Below are 14,665 nucleotides of genomic sequence, written 5' to 3' on the forward strand. Positions count from 1 at the left end.
ATAGTGGCCTCCCCTTCATTTAGGGTTTGGGTGGGTATTTTCAAACCGTAGCATTATTATTCCATAGCATTATTTGTCCATAGCATTGTCCACCATACAGTATGTGAGTGTGTATGATTTTGTGGGTGTGTGTGTGTATTTTACAATGCTACATGACTTCTTGCATCTCTGGACTAGTTGGCCCCCTTAGTATGCCAGCTCCAGCCTGGGTTATTGCTTCCATGGGCCCCGATGCACAACATGGTCTTAGAGGAGAAGGCAGAGTGCCAGGCCAAGGGTTAAATGGCAACAGGAAGAGCGGTAAAAAAACATTTTTCTCCTAAAAGACACGCAGTCTTGCTAAAAGAGGACGAATAGGCTAGTTGACATTTTACACGTGGACACACATACACACACTGGGGTTGTTCTCATAATTAGTTTTTCTCAAGACGGGCTTCATACAGCCTTAGGAGATTCAGCACGACAAAGCCCACTTAGTGGTGGACCGAGTGAGTCTTGGTGAGACATGAGTCTTGTTCGTAAGTCTTTGGCCAAGTCACCTCACATCTCCCAAGTCTCTGTGTTTTTAAATGCTGGTAGCGATGTAGTATGTAAAGTATGCATATGTAGTAGGCTATACTCCAAAGCCAAAACAGACCCAAATTCACCTCGCAGCTCCCCTTTGGGTTTTTTTCTGAGAGGGACTCACAAAGTCACAAGGACAAGTCACCTCACATCTCCCCTTGGGGTTTTTCTCTGAGAGGGACTTATAAAGTCACAAGGACTGCCGGGGCTTAGCTGGATCCTGCTCCCTCGGAATCTCCGTCCGTCCTCACGCAGTTGAAAAAGCCGGAATTTTTAATCCATATTAAGCCGAGCTAGCAGCGTCATTGTGCGGCTGGAACGCACCGCCAAAAACCTGACAGTTGCTTCTGGGTGTCTTCCCAACTCTATACACGGGCAGCTGTGAGCTGCATTGAAATCGTGTTGTGTAATAACTCAAAGTGATACAGCAGTGTTGCATTACAGTGCACTGCAGTTATGCCTCAACAGTGATGCACAGCTGCAATATTGTATTTTGTGTGGTTTGTGTAATGATTTTGGCTAACACTTATGCAAACGTTATGCAAGCGTAACATGTTTTTCTGCAGTTTTTTGACAGATTCTTCTGATGTTGTACTCAAACACATACTCTTTTCCGTCCGTCTTTTGACAAAAGTTGTTGTATGCACAATTGAAATGTGTTTTCTTTTCTGTAATATTTATGGGTGCTGTAACTTGTCCTCTTATGCACAATTGAAATGTGTATTATTTTCTGTAATATTTATGGCTGTTCTAACTGGTCTCTTCTGCGGGTTCTCAGGTCCGAAGGAACAAGCAGTCCAGTGGTACAAGAAGGGCATCGTGGAGCTTGAGAAGGGGATCGCCATTGAGGTGACAGGAAATGGTTAGTTAAACCCTCTCCAATCCAGGCCTTTGGACAGGAAATGGTTAGTTAAACCCTCTCCAATCCAGGCCTTTGGACAGGAAATGGTTAGTTAAACCCTCTCCAATCCAGGCCTTTGGACAGGAAATGGTTAGTTAAACCCTCTTTAATCGAGAACTTTGGACAGGAAATGGTTAGTTGAACCCTCTCCAATTGAGACCTTAGAATAGGAAATGGTAAGTTGAACCCTATCCAATCGAGACCTTTGGATCAAAAGCACAAAATAGTGGAATTACTGAACTAGTGTACATCTGTATCACTTCTGTGTATCGTTTTGTAGAAATGTTTATGAGCGGAAACCAGGTACCTTTATTGAATAGGTGAGGTGTTTAAGGCAGATTTTGTTCTCCCAAAAGTCCAGTTGCTTCTTGATTCTGGCCTCGTGTCAGTGCCAGTACTCTGTCAAATGTGTTTCTGTGTCTTGTTTTCTCACCCCAGGGGAGAAGGCAGAGAAATCCCGTCGTCTCCAGACCAAGATGAACACCAACCTCCTCATGTCCAAGGATCGCCTGGAGCTTCTGGGTAAGACTGTTAGCCACGTCTTAGCAGCACGGCATCTGATTGGTCTGTGCACCGTCCCGCGCCGAAGTCACAGCTCATCTGATTTGATGAATTTGGCTTTTTCATGGATCATGCTGATTCTGGACAAGGCTGAGTGGTCTGAACAGGACATTTTCATGCCATCGTAGCGCATGCTCAAACCAACAGTGGCATCAGGGTCTTGACTAGACGATACGGTAGAAAGAAGCATGGTGGAATACGGTACTTTATTTGTACTATATCTAGATAGACTATAGGTTATAAAGCTTCACTCAGTAGCATAGTTTTTTTTTTCCTTCTCTCTCACTGAACTGGTTGTTCAGTGACGGCTCACGCCAAGCATTCTGGGAATGTGGAATGATTCTATTTCCTTCCTCCTGCTCCTCTTCTTCACTGCGTGATGATTCAGAGCCTCGGCTCGATGTGAAATTTGACTCTGCCGTGTTGAGTCGGTTGTGGTTGCCTTCCAGCTTGCTGCGAGCTACGCGAATCTCCTGTTCTGGAGACTCGAGTTCAAATTATAAAAGTGCACAGAATCCGGAGATACAAATGTAGGAACTGGATTATTATACCAGGGTCCGAACCCTCTCAACACAGCTTGCTCTTAAACTTAATCAAAGCATTGCATGGCTAACATTAGCATGAAATAGCATAATATTAGCATCCATTTCCACTCTTTCTGTTGTCTTTAATTTATTTGTTGATTTATTTTATTTTATTTTCTGGTAACCTGACCTCACTGTTTGCGCCCTTTCCGTTGCCGGTTGGTGGCTGGTTCACCCCCCCTGCCCCCCCTGCCCTCACCTCCTCTCACCTCCTCTCCTCTCCTCTCCTCTCCTCTCCTCCTCTCCTCTCCTCTCCTCTCTTCCTCTCATGGTTTCCCGTTTCTGTTCCTCCTGCTGGCTTGGGTGTGCTGCTGATCTCCCCCTCCTCCTCCTCCGTAGCCACGCTGCGCTCAGGGCCCTCTCAGGGAGACCTGTACACTGACAACCTCAACAAGCCCTACCCTAACGGCCATCTTCACTCAGGTGGGTTGCTCTACAAGGGGGGCACGTTCAGGAACCCACAGCTCACACTCAGACCAACAGCATATGTGATGCAGTGTATGAAGTACGCATGTGTAGTGTATGGAAATGTGCGACTCTCACTCAAACCCACATAGCCTACATAAAGTAGGCATTCAGGCAAAAGCCAAATCGTACGCAAACCCCACAAAGCCTATTAGCAGTATGTAGTTTATTGAAGTATGTGTAGTTTATGGCAATTCGTTCAGGCAAAACCAAAGTGCACGCAAACATAGCAATGTAGTATATAAAGTATGTATATGTAGTTTATTCTAAATCTGAAATCCACAGCTCACCCTCAAACCCCCTAGTGATGTAGCATAAGAAGTATATTCTACATATACAGTACATTCAACTCCCACATAGCCTACTAATGGCTTCTGTAGTATGCCAAGTATGTGTAGGACTGTGTAGTTTGAGGGAGGGAAATGCACTAGGGAGGGAGGCAAATGAGTATTGACCTTTTGTTTTCTAACCTGCTTTGGTAACTCTATACTGATGCTGCGTGCGCTCTCAAATCACTTATATTCGTTTTTGCTCGCGAAGCCATTTCTACCCTTTGTCAGAAAAAAATAAATGAAGGAGCTGTAGTTGGAATTTGTTAAACTACAGTAGACATTATTGAGTTGTCATGAGTGGTTCTACGTATAGATCTTTTGTTTCCTAACCTGCTTTGGTAACTCTATACTGATGCTGTGTGTTGACATTTGTTCAACTACAGTAGACATTATTGAGATGTCATGAGTGATTCAGCGTGAGTCTTAATCAACCCCCTCCGCCACCCCCTGTGCTCTGCTCAGGCCCTGGGGCTGTACCCAAGAAGAGGGAGCCCATGGCCCAACCCAGCAGCCACGCCCAGCCTCGGCCCAAAGCCCAGCCCAAGAGCCAGCTCGGCGGCGGGGGCGGGGGCTTCTCCGGGGGCCAGCGGGGTCAAGGCGCCAACGCCCGACCGGCCTCCCAGACTGCCGGCAACCACCGGGTAAGAAAGTCCAGGGACTGTGCGCCTTTAATAATAATAATAATAATAATAATAATAATAATAATAATAATAATAGTAATAATAAACTTTATTTGTATAGTACCTTCCATGCAAAAACAATGCAGCTCAAAGTGCTTTAAAGTGCAGTTCTTGATCCTGATGAAAGGTTGATGACTGCCAGCAAGGGTAGAGAGAGAGGTCCAATCAGGGGATCCCCCTTTTGTTTGCACTCCACAGCCATGGGACAGAATTGTCTTTTACGTACCGTCAGGGTTTAGGTTTTGGCTCTTAGAAGGTCTGTTTGTTGCGGCCCTGGATTGACCAAAGTTATTTAAATATGTAAGGGTGTGCCTGTGTTTCTTTCAAAGGGGGCCGCAGGGAAGTCCGGTAACCGTGGAAACGGCAAACCGACCACGCCCACGTCGACACCGGCGAGGAAGCGAGACATGAAGAACTTCAAAAATGTGGACAGCAAGCTGGCCAGCCTCATCATGAACGACATTGTGGACAGGTGAAAACTAGAACTGATGATCGTTAACATTGTTTTCAGACAAACAGCTTATTGGTGAGGGGGCAGTCGGGCTTCCACTATAACGAGCACAACTACATACTTTTGTGGGGGGTTTTTTTGCATCTTATATGCGTTGGTGGAATATGTGAACTAGCTCTGAAGTATGGACTTTATCATTGGCATATTCTCCTACGTCTGTATCACATGTACTTTGATAAAGCTCGACTAAGATCCCTTCCTTCCAAATATGAATGTTTTCACCTCAGTCCCCTGCTAAGGTCTTGCATGTATGCCCATGCAATGGAAAGGGTTTAAAGCTCTAGAGGGTCATCTGAAGAGTGACATCTGTAGATTTCGATCTGTAGAGTGACATCTGTAGATTTCGATCTGAAGAGTGACATCTGAAGAGTGACATCTGAAGAGTGACATCTGTAGAGAGTTAGATCTGTAGAGAGTTAGATCTGTAGAGTTAACCTCTCACACTGGTGTCCTGCAGCGGCTCCTCTGTGAAGTTTGATGATGTGGCTGGACAGGACTTGGCCAAGCAGGCCCTGCAGGAGATCGTCATCCTCCCAGCACTGCGGCCAGAGGTGAGAGGGGTCAACTTCAGTCACACTGGAGGTTACACAGGCTCAGAGGTCACGCTGTGTGTGTGTGCGTGTGCGTGGTGTGCGTGTGCGTGTGTGTGTGTGTGTGTGTGTGTGTGCGCGCGCGCGTGTGCGTGTGTGTGTGTGTGTGTGTGTAATTGGTGATAACTGTCAGTATTTAAACCATAACATCTCAACATATGACTTAACAGTGTTTGTTTTGAAGCGGTGTCCTCCTTCAGTTGTTTACATGATTGTTTGTTTTGTTTATTTTTCCTCCTTCAGTTGTTTACAGGTCTCAGGGCGCCAGCTAGAGGCCTCCTCCTTTTTGGACCTCCTGGCAACGGCAAGACCATGCTGGTAAGGTTTCCTTCAATTAAGTTCAATTAATTAGAGGCAGGAGGTGGTACTCAGAAGAGGTATGAGTTTTCAACAAAAGGCAAATTGAGTCAGAGTCCCTTGAGGTCTTCGTATAATACATGTCACATTATTTATGAGGTTCGCGATAATGATACATGAGTATCATGTTCAGTACACAAGTCTTTGTCCTTTGCACCTAACACATTATTATATTAACAGTAGATACAAGAACAAAAAAAAAACGTACTGGATGTTTGGGGGTGCATTAGGAATACAACAGGCACAGAGACTCAGAGACAACAGAAGAAACTGGGTTATAAATAGGACAGGAACACAACTCTCCTCGGGTTTCCTCTACATAGAACTGGGGCGTTTGATTCTGCGACATTAAATCACAAACTCAGTCCTTAAGTTCCCCATCAAAGCACCAACAACACTAACCCTAACCCTAGGTTCTAATAGCACGGAGAATCACAAAAATGGTTCCTGAAGGTCCCCTTTGAAAGACACCATGAGATGTTTGTGAATAATGAACTGACTTCTGACTGAAGAACCCTGTAAGAATGCTGTGAAATGTGTTTGTCATAGCACAGTAAATCTTTAATACTAGGGATGCACCGATACCACTTTTTTACAAACCGATACGAGTACGAGTATTTTTATTTGTGTACTTGCTACTTGCCGATACCGAGTACCGATACCGATACTTCCAAGATTTGGTTTCCATGAAAGATTTTATTTTAGCCTCTGCAGGTTATGTCAAGCCTATAGTACAACATTAACAGAAGGCTATTCCAAGCCAAAAATAAACAGAGCTTTCTGGTTTAAACAAAAAAAAAAGAGTCAATATCATCACATTAGACAAAATGTAAATATAGACAGATGGCAATTTAATTTGCTGCATAGTTAACAACACAGTCTGCTTAACAAAAAGTGAACAGAACTATCCTGAATAAGAACATGAGCACAGTTCAGTTACAAAAGGATCAACAACTCTTTTCCTCCCCTTCTCTCTCTTTCTCTGTCTGTGTGCGTGCGCGTTTTTTTCTTTTGAAAGACGACAGTAAAGATTGGTTGCTTTGGTCTCTTGCGCCACTGGCATGAGTGAACTTTGTGTGCTTAGCGCTATGGTGCGTCTTCAGATGTTTAATCAAATTGCTTGTGTCAAACGAAGTACTTTCCTTTCCGCCCCTCGACACTGTAACAGTGCAGATCTTACACTGTGCCTTACTCCTGTCATAATTTATCTTAAAATTAGTCCAAATCGCCGTTAAGGCAGCACAACGGTATAGCGATTTCTTACTAGAGTTTAATGTTGACAATGAACTGGGCTATGACAAACTAGCAAGTCAGCAAGATTCCTGAAACACAAGACAAGGCAGACGTCCTCTTTTACCCTCACATGTCCTCCTTTCGAGACCTAAATGCGTCCGGGTAAAAGAGGAGAAAACAAATACATTCCCGTCCCCGTCAATCAACCTTAGCAAATGGCAATAATATGTTTTAGGCGCAGCGTCGCTAAAGACAGTAGGCTAGCCCCTACACTTTGCCTATGTAACAGCAGTTCTAAGTTAACTGCAAAACATAAAATAGCCGAAGATAGCACTTACCTTTACTGGAGGTCGTACGTGTTAAGTTTAAAATCTCTAGCGAAACCGTTAGCTTACGCAAGCCACCTCCACACATCGTATCCAAGCTGTTGAATTGATTTAAACTGCAAGTTCAACCTCAACGTATCTGTCTGCAATACCGCTCTCGGCCTCTATGCAACTCGGCGCTCTCACACCTGGCAGGCATAGACAGTAGAGGAGAAGAAAACACACGCGTTAAGACGCAACACTGGGTATCGGTTTTTGGTATCGGTAATTTAAAACGAGTACGAGTACGAGTATTTTAACGAAGTATCGACCCGATACTGGTATCGGTATCGGTGCATCCCTATTTAATACAGATGTGGAAATACTGTTTAAAGAGTACAGTGTATCCATCTATGTAAATATCTTGGTCGTCCATGCTAAAAGCTATCCTGCTGTTTTTTTTTTCTTTTTAATTCCACCAGGCCAAAGCAGTTGCCATGGAATCAAACGCGACCTTTTTCAACATAAGTGCTGCAAGCCTTACCTCAAAATACGTAAGACATCTTCACTTGCTATTTTTTCTATTTCCATGGTTTGATCAAGGCAGTCACTTAAGATAAATAATAATACAGTAATAATGTAAATATAATTAATTGTGATTCACATATTATAACTTTATGTACTCTGATGGGAATCTGTTGAACTCAGGGTTTATAGGAGGGCCTATATAGGCACGTGCTTTATAGGCACGTTATTTATGGTAAAATAAATGAAGTTGCAACTCCAGCAATGCTCTTGTCCTGCCATGCCTTTCACAACATATATATTGCACTGTTGAACAGATGTTAATGCAAAACACTGAGACTAAGGCCCCCTCTCTCTCTCTCTCTTTCTCTCTCTCGCTGTCTCTCTTGTCTCTCTCTCTCTCTCTCTCTCGCTGTCTCACTCTCGCTCTCTCTCTCTCACACTCTCTCTCTGTTTGATCTATAGGTAGGAGAAGGAGAGAAGCTGGTTAGAGCTCTGTTTGCTGTGGCCAGGGAACTACAGCCATCAATTATCTTCATTGGTAAGCATCTGTTTCTTTATTTTCTCTCTCCTTCTGTCTCTCTCAAACACCCACGTCCTGTCTATCTATCTGTCTATCTTTCGGTTTCTTTCTTTCTTTCTTTCTTTCTTTAGTAGAAGGCAGACAACGATGGCCTACATTTATTATCAGTACGAGTGTCTGAGGAATCTAAGTGTAATATCTAAGTCCTATGGCAGTAAGAGGTACTTTGCTTGTGGCAGAATACCCTAATTGAAATGCAAGGATTTGAATAAAGAAAGAGCTCAGCATAATTATCACTGGTGGCATTCTACAGTCGTTGTTTACAGCAGATTACAGACTTGAATATCAGCAACTGTTATCAATTTATCTTGGTGGGACGTCCAAAGAATTCTGCTGGTAAATTTGCACCGTAGATAAATGGAGACTCAGTCAGGCAATGGTAGAAAGATCAGGAACAGGGTTTAATTTACAATGATGCACATTGAGGGAGGGAGAGAGAGCACGGCATCACATAAGACTACAACAGAGGAAGTCTCAGTTAAAGGATTGTTTACTAATGTCTGCCATGATCAGTTTAAGGAGTGATTACTAATGTCTGCTGTGATCAGTTTAAGGAGTGATTACTAATGTCTGCCGTGATCAGTTTAAGGATTGATTACTAATGTCTGCCGTGATCAGTTTAATGAGTGATTACTAATGTCTGCCGTGATCAGTTTAAGGATTGATTACTAATGTCTACCGTGATCAGTTTAAGGATTGATTTCTAATGTCTGCCGTGATGAATTTAAGAAATGATCACTAATGTCTGCCGTGATCAGTTTAAGGATTGATTACTAATGTCTACCGTGATCAGTTTAAGGATTGATTTCTAATGTCTGCCGTGATGAATTTAAGAAATGATCACTAATGTCTGCCGTGATCAGTTTAAGGATTGATTACTAATGTCTACCGTGATCTGCAAATGAGATTGATTACTAATGTCTGCCGTGATCTGCAGATGAGATTGACAGTCTGCTGTGTGAGAGGAGAGAGGGGGAGCACGACGCCAGCAGACGCCTCAAAACGGAGTTCCTCATCGAGTTTGATGGGGTAAGTGTTTGGTGTGTGTGTTTGATGGGGGATGGTTGTGTGTATGATTTGTGTATGTGTGTGTGTGTGTGTGTGTTTGATGGTACTGGGTGTGTGTGTGTGTGTGTGTGTGTTTGATGGGGGTGTGTTTGTGAGTGTGTGTGTGTGTGTGTGTGTGTGTGTGTGTGTGTGTGTGTGTGTGTGTGTGTGTGTGTGTGTGTGTGTGTGTGTGTGTGTTTGATGGGGGTGTGAGTGTGTGTGAAGTAATAGATTAGTACTATTAGTAGCATATCAAAATTAGAAAGGCACAAATTACATTTACTTAAGTGTTAGTGGTATGTGAGTGCTGGGGTGAGGGAATACCGTCAGTTTTCTTATGCATGTGTGTGTGTGTTTAGGTGCAGTCGAGTGGGGATGATCGGGTGCTGGTGATGGGGGCCACTAACCGGCCTCAGGAGCTGGATGAGGCTGTTCTCAGGTACTGGAGGAGAGCTTCACCTTTACCCTCCCTCTCTCCATCCCTCCCCCCTTCTCTCTCTCTCTCTCCATTCCTCCCTCTCTCCATCCCTCCCTCTCTCCATCCCTCCCCCCTTCTCTCTCTCATTGTAATCTTTATCTCTTTCTCTTTGAATTCAATCGTGTTTCTGCTGTTGTGTCCTGTATACTTGTATACTTCAGAACGTGTGGAAATATATTTGAACTCTTCACTGTGTATTTGCGTTATCCGCTTATATGTACAGCATATATTAATATTATGTATATATAAATATATGGAATAAATACGAATAGGATACAGTGTCTGTGTGGTACCTATGCATCCTGGACATGTAAACAACGATAAACAATGAATACAGGATTGACATTTGCGGGTGTTTCTGGGATCTTAATAAATAAAGATTGATTTTTTTTTTTAACATGGAAGTACTCTTGTCTTGTCCATAGGCGATTCGCCAAGCGCATCTACGTGGCGTTACCAACTGAAGAGGTATGTGTTTGCTGCTGTTGTTTTTGTTTGTTTGTGTGTTTTTAAAGGACGGAAGAGGAGAAGGAGGAGAATGAGGAGGAGGTACATAAGACCCACGCTATAAATAGGGTTTAGTCCCCTCTTCTTGTCTGCAGTGTGTTCATAGTGATGTTGCCCTGAAATTCTGCTCCAGTTGCTTTATATCCATGTATCTTTTAGTTTCATCTCAGCCCACCTTCCTTCTCTATTCTGTATAAAGCTACACATTATATACTTTCCCTCACGGCAGTCTCACCGCCCACCTGTGTAATTACAGCTGCTTGCTTTGGGTTTTAATTCAAGTCGGTTTCATTGTGGTTTTCACAGACACGGCTGAAACTGTTGAAGAATCTTCTCGGGAAACATGGCCACCCGCTCACCCAGAAGGAGCTGTCCCAACTCGCCAGGTAACTCGGCAAGCATTCAGTCAGGTGACCGCAGTCCAGCACTCCATCAAGAGCTTTCACTTTTTCGTCTCTATGGCGATGAGTCTCTGGCTCCCTGTTCAGTGTCTGTATGGCCCTCTGCTGTGTGAAATATCATGCCACCATGTCAGGTTTACTAATCTTTATCTGCTAGCACGTGTGTTTGCCGTTTTAATGGGTTGCGGTGTGTTACGGTGTGTTACGGTGTGTTTCAGAATGACCGACGGCTACTCAGGAAGTGACCTGACGTCACTAGCTAAAGATGCTGCCCTTGGTCCTATTCGAGGTGACCTCTCTCACACACACACACACACACACACAGACAGACACACACACACACACACACACACACACACACAAGCGCATGGATGGACCATTTCTTCGCCATTTTCTCTTTCATTACACATATTCTGCCAACACGCTGCATTTGGTAGTATTGAATTTCTGTCTTATTCAATCGATTTGATTCACTTCTATTTTGGCCCTAGATATTATACATATTCCTTTTTTCAGTCCAGAATTAACACAGTCAGATGTTCTAGTACAGATCTTGTGTTAAGGTCAAACTTCTTCTGTTGTTTCAGAGCTACGACCAGATCAAGTGAGAAACATGTCTGCAAACGAGGTCAGTCTACAACATTCGCCCACTAAATGTCTTGTTTGAAATGTTTAAGTGTAAAATATCAAGTGTGTGTGTGTGTGTGTGTGTGTGTGAGCAATGTGACACATTGTAAGTAAGGTCCCTGTGTATATAGATAATGTCATTATTTATAACACAATAATGTATTAGAGAATTACATATTAATTGTTGTTATTATGCCAAATGACTAAAACATAAATATACCCTAGTCTTCAAACTGTCATGTAAGGGAAACAAGTAAGATTTCCCTGTCAATGCACCCCACTACAGATGCCTATCAGGTTAAGTGACTTTGAAAATATATGGTCAGTTGTGTTTTTGTAAAAATCCCTGTTAATGGTGGGCAGTTGTTCCAGATGTGAAAGTGTTTAGTGTAAAATGCTTTTTTAGCTACTTGTACTATTGTTGTGTTATATGTTGTCCCTCGTGGCACCAACAGGAGCAGTCCTCCAAATTCTGTTGTATGCAAATACAATAACGTTAAAGACTTTTCTATTCTATTCTATTCTATTCTATGGTGCGGCCCACTCCAGATGCGGAACATCTGCTACAGAGACTTTGTGGAGTCCCTGAAGAGGATCAAGCACAGCGTGAGCCCACAGACCCTGGAGCAGTACGTGCGCTGGAACCAGGAGTACGGGGACACCACCGCCGTCTGACCCACTCACCTCTGACCTCTCGACCCTGTTGATGCGTGCCCTTACCCCTAGGGGGCAGCGTGATGGAGAGACGGAGACTGGCAGAAGAGAAAGATAGAGAGAGTGCTTTGGTTTTTTTAAACAATCAAAACGTGGTAGGTTGAAGGAAAACAAAATGGAGAAAGGAGAGAAAGAGAGAGGGAGGTGCTTTGGACTTTTTCAAACATTTAACAGCTTATTCCAAAATGTACTCCAGTTGAACATACACACACGCACACACAGACAAACAGACAAACATAGCACACACAGAAAAAAAAAACCTGCATAATTTATTGTGAATAATATTTATAACTGTTCACTGTTAAAGCTGAACCTACCCTTCTAAATCAAAACTCCTTCGCTCCTCGGAAAACGCGCCCCGTAGACAATCCCAACGGGAGTGACGGAGAGTGTAAATGGCTTGCCTTTCCTCCCTCTTACTGCAAAATCGAGAGGCTGATACACAGTGATCTTGACTGCGCCCCCCATTCCAATTGAATATATTCAAACTGATCAGACACACACACACCGATTAGCTGATAACAGTGTGCAAAAAAAAGAAAAGGCAAGCAAGGGTCCTTTAGTGTGCTAGCCCTTTGGTGTCAGGTTAGGCAAGGCAAGCAAGGAACATCCAAGCAAAGGTCCTTTAGTGTGCTAGCCCTTTGGTGCCAGGTTAGCTGATGGCACTGTGCAAAAAAAGGCTTGACTGTGTGTGCTTAATTTCTGGCATACAAGCAAGGGTACTTAAGTGTGCGAGAGATTTTATGCAAGTACCGTTGCATCTAGTAGACGTTAGCACAGCTCCGTGAGCTCTCCACCCCGGACCCTAGCCTCAGTGCCTTAGCGCCTGGGTGGAAACGGAGGGCCTAGTCCTGGCGCGTCCAAAATGAAAACTCCTATTCATAAATGTGGGTGAACATCATTGTGATCGGATTTCTTTGTGTTTAGCTGCTAGCACCGTAGATGTTTCGGAAGTGCACATTGTTGACACAATCGTTTGGCGTGGAGTTATGAAGTGGTCTGGCAAAATCTCTTTATAACTGATTCACAAGTGCAGATTCTTCTGGATCTGGTCCTGTACAAGCAAAATACATGGGGATGTAGCCACAGAGGGGTAGAGACATTTTTACCACAGAGAGATACTGGAATATTGTGCCAACTGAGGAAACTATATCACTATGCTTAGTCTCCCTTTCTGATCCCAAGCTGAATTCAAAGTTTCGAGTGACATTTTGTTTCTTTTTTTGTTTGTTTTTAAAGTGCTTCCTGCATAACATGACTTTAGCCTAGATAGTATTTCTGTTTACGGAGTGCAGTTTGCTGTGAGTGAGCCTAACCGAAATATAAAACCAAAAGACTACGCAGACCAGAATGCTTTGCTGTGATTGGTTAGGGGACACGGTGCATTGAGGAGATGTAGCATGTTTGAAGACGAGTTTCAACCCAGATACTTTAATTATTTGCTACTCTATTGTTTGCCTAGGAGAAACCCATAGACTCACCTGTGTACAGTGTACAGTGGTTTCAATGCATGCAGTGGAACGGACAGCACTTAGATATTAGTCTTTTACAGTAGACCTCTGCTTGCTGCAGCATCTCATCCAATAGGAGTGTGTGTGTGTGTGTGTGTTTTTCACAGAGTTGTACAATCTGTTGGGTTTCATTTCAGTTGACAAGGGAAATTGGGCACAAATGAAATCTAATTGACTATACAGTGTAAGTGATTTTCAAATAAATATGTGATATATATATAAATAAAATACAAAAGCTGGGATTGTCCACATATTAAATTGAGATGGAATTGACACGGACACTTAACTTCAGCTGATATCGCCAGGACTGTGTGGACTGTTGGATCAGGCCTCAGACTTAGTATGGAAGACACACCAGTGTAGTATTCAGTAGAGACAAGTGTGTGTACTACTGAGTGATCTATTCATTCATGCTGCTCATATTTATTAAGTTCCATCGTGCTTGCTTGTACAGCTTCCCTTAATGTTCCAATACAACAGAAAGCAATACAAAAGGATGGTTGGATTTGTAAAGTGATACTCAAATCTGACCCTTGGGCAAGTACCAAAACCATCATTTGAAATCACGCCGATCAGCAGAACAACAGAATAGTAACCAGACAAAAACACCGCCATTTTGTGCTCGCTGTAATATTTTCTGTAAATATTTTCCATGTTTGAAACTTGATGCAAACACACCCTCGGTAGGCACCGACTGCTCTTTTAAATCCACTGTCGAGTCTTCCCAAGGACTAGTCATAGGTCTAGTATCACAAGATAAGTGTAAATGTATGTGTGTGTTGTGTACGGTTTCAAGCTCTCTTTTTTTTTGTCTCTCAGAATGTTGGATATGATTGTAAAGTTGTGGGTACCGAATCTGCCTTAAATGCCAGTATGAAGGTATGTAAGCAAGCATGGTATTCTAATAAATCTATAAACTATATATATATATAGTCTGTGTCTGTCTTTTTCAGAGGCCAGTTGTTTTGTCAATGGAGGTGGATTTTCTTTCAATCAGTGTTCCAATTTAGGTGGTAGCTCATTCAAGCTGCACATCATTTTGTAGACAATTCCTCTACAAAAGTAACTGGATGTTATATAAATATTATGTAAATACCTCTTGTTACGTAACACAAGTGCGCTTGTAATTTCAAACGACGACTGCCTGATCTTAGCAGCAGCTGCTATTGGTCAAGAACACCACACTGAC

General features: G+C 43.1%; 1 protein-coding gene across 2 annotated transcripts in view; it reads left to right on the forward strand.

The window, feature by feature from the left end:
- The window catches only part of spast (spastin), an 18,252-nt gene extending 3,854 nt beyond the window's left edge, over positions 1-14,398 (forward strand). Inside the window, exons 2-17 of one of the 2 annotated variants that reach the window (XM_080852585.1) lie at positions 1,343-1,426; positions 1,904-1,987; positions 2,950-3,033; positions 3,870-4,048; positions 4,417-4,559; positions 5,056-5,149; positions 5,432-5,506; positions 7,566-7,637; positions 8,074-8,149; positions 9,129-9,220; positions 9,598-9,677; positions 10,142-10,184; positions 10,530-10,609; positions 10,843-10,913; positions 11,212-11,252; positions 11,801-14,398. In XM_080852585.1, coding sequence (XP_080708711.1) covers positions 1,343-1,426; positions 1,904-1,987; positions 2,950-3,033; positions 3,870-4,048; positions 4,417-4,559; positions 5,056-5,149; positions 5,432-5,506; positions 7,566-7,637; positions 8,074-8,149; positions 9,129-9,220; positions 9,598-9,677; positions 10,142-10,184; positions 10,530-10,609; positions 10,843-10,913; positions 11,212-11,252; positions 11,801-11,926 — 1,424 coding nt within the window. In that variant the 3' untranslated portion in view covers positions 11,927-14,398. The remainder of the gene's footprint in view (positions 1-1,342; positions 1,427-1,903; positions 1,988-2,949; positions 3,034-3,869; positions 4,049-4,416; positions 4,560-5,055; positions 5,150-5,431; positions 5,507-7,565; positions 7,638-8,073; positions 8,150-9,128; positions 9,221-9,597; positions 9,678-10,141; positions 10,185-10,529; positions 10,610-10,842; positions 10,914-11,211; positions 11,253-11,800) is intronic. The other variant, XM_080852586.1, reaches the window with a different exon arrangement.
- The last annotated feature ends 267 nt before the right edge of the window (positions 14,399-14,665 follow it).

The sequence above is a fragment of the Sprattus sprattus genome (assembly GCF_963457725.1).
Source record: "Sprattus sprattus genome assembly, chromosome: 1".
Taxonomy (NCBI): Eukaryota; Metazoa; Chordata; class Actinopteri; order Clupeiformes; family Clupeidae; genus Sprattus; species Sprattus sprattus.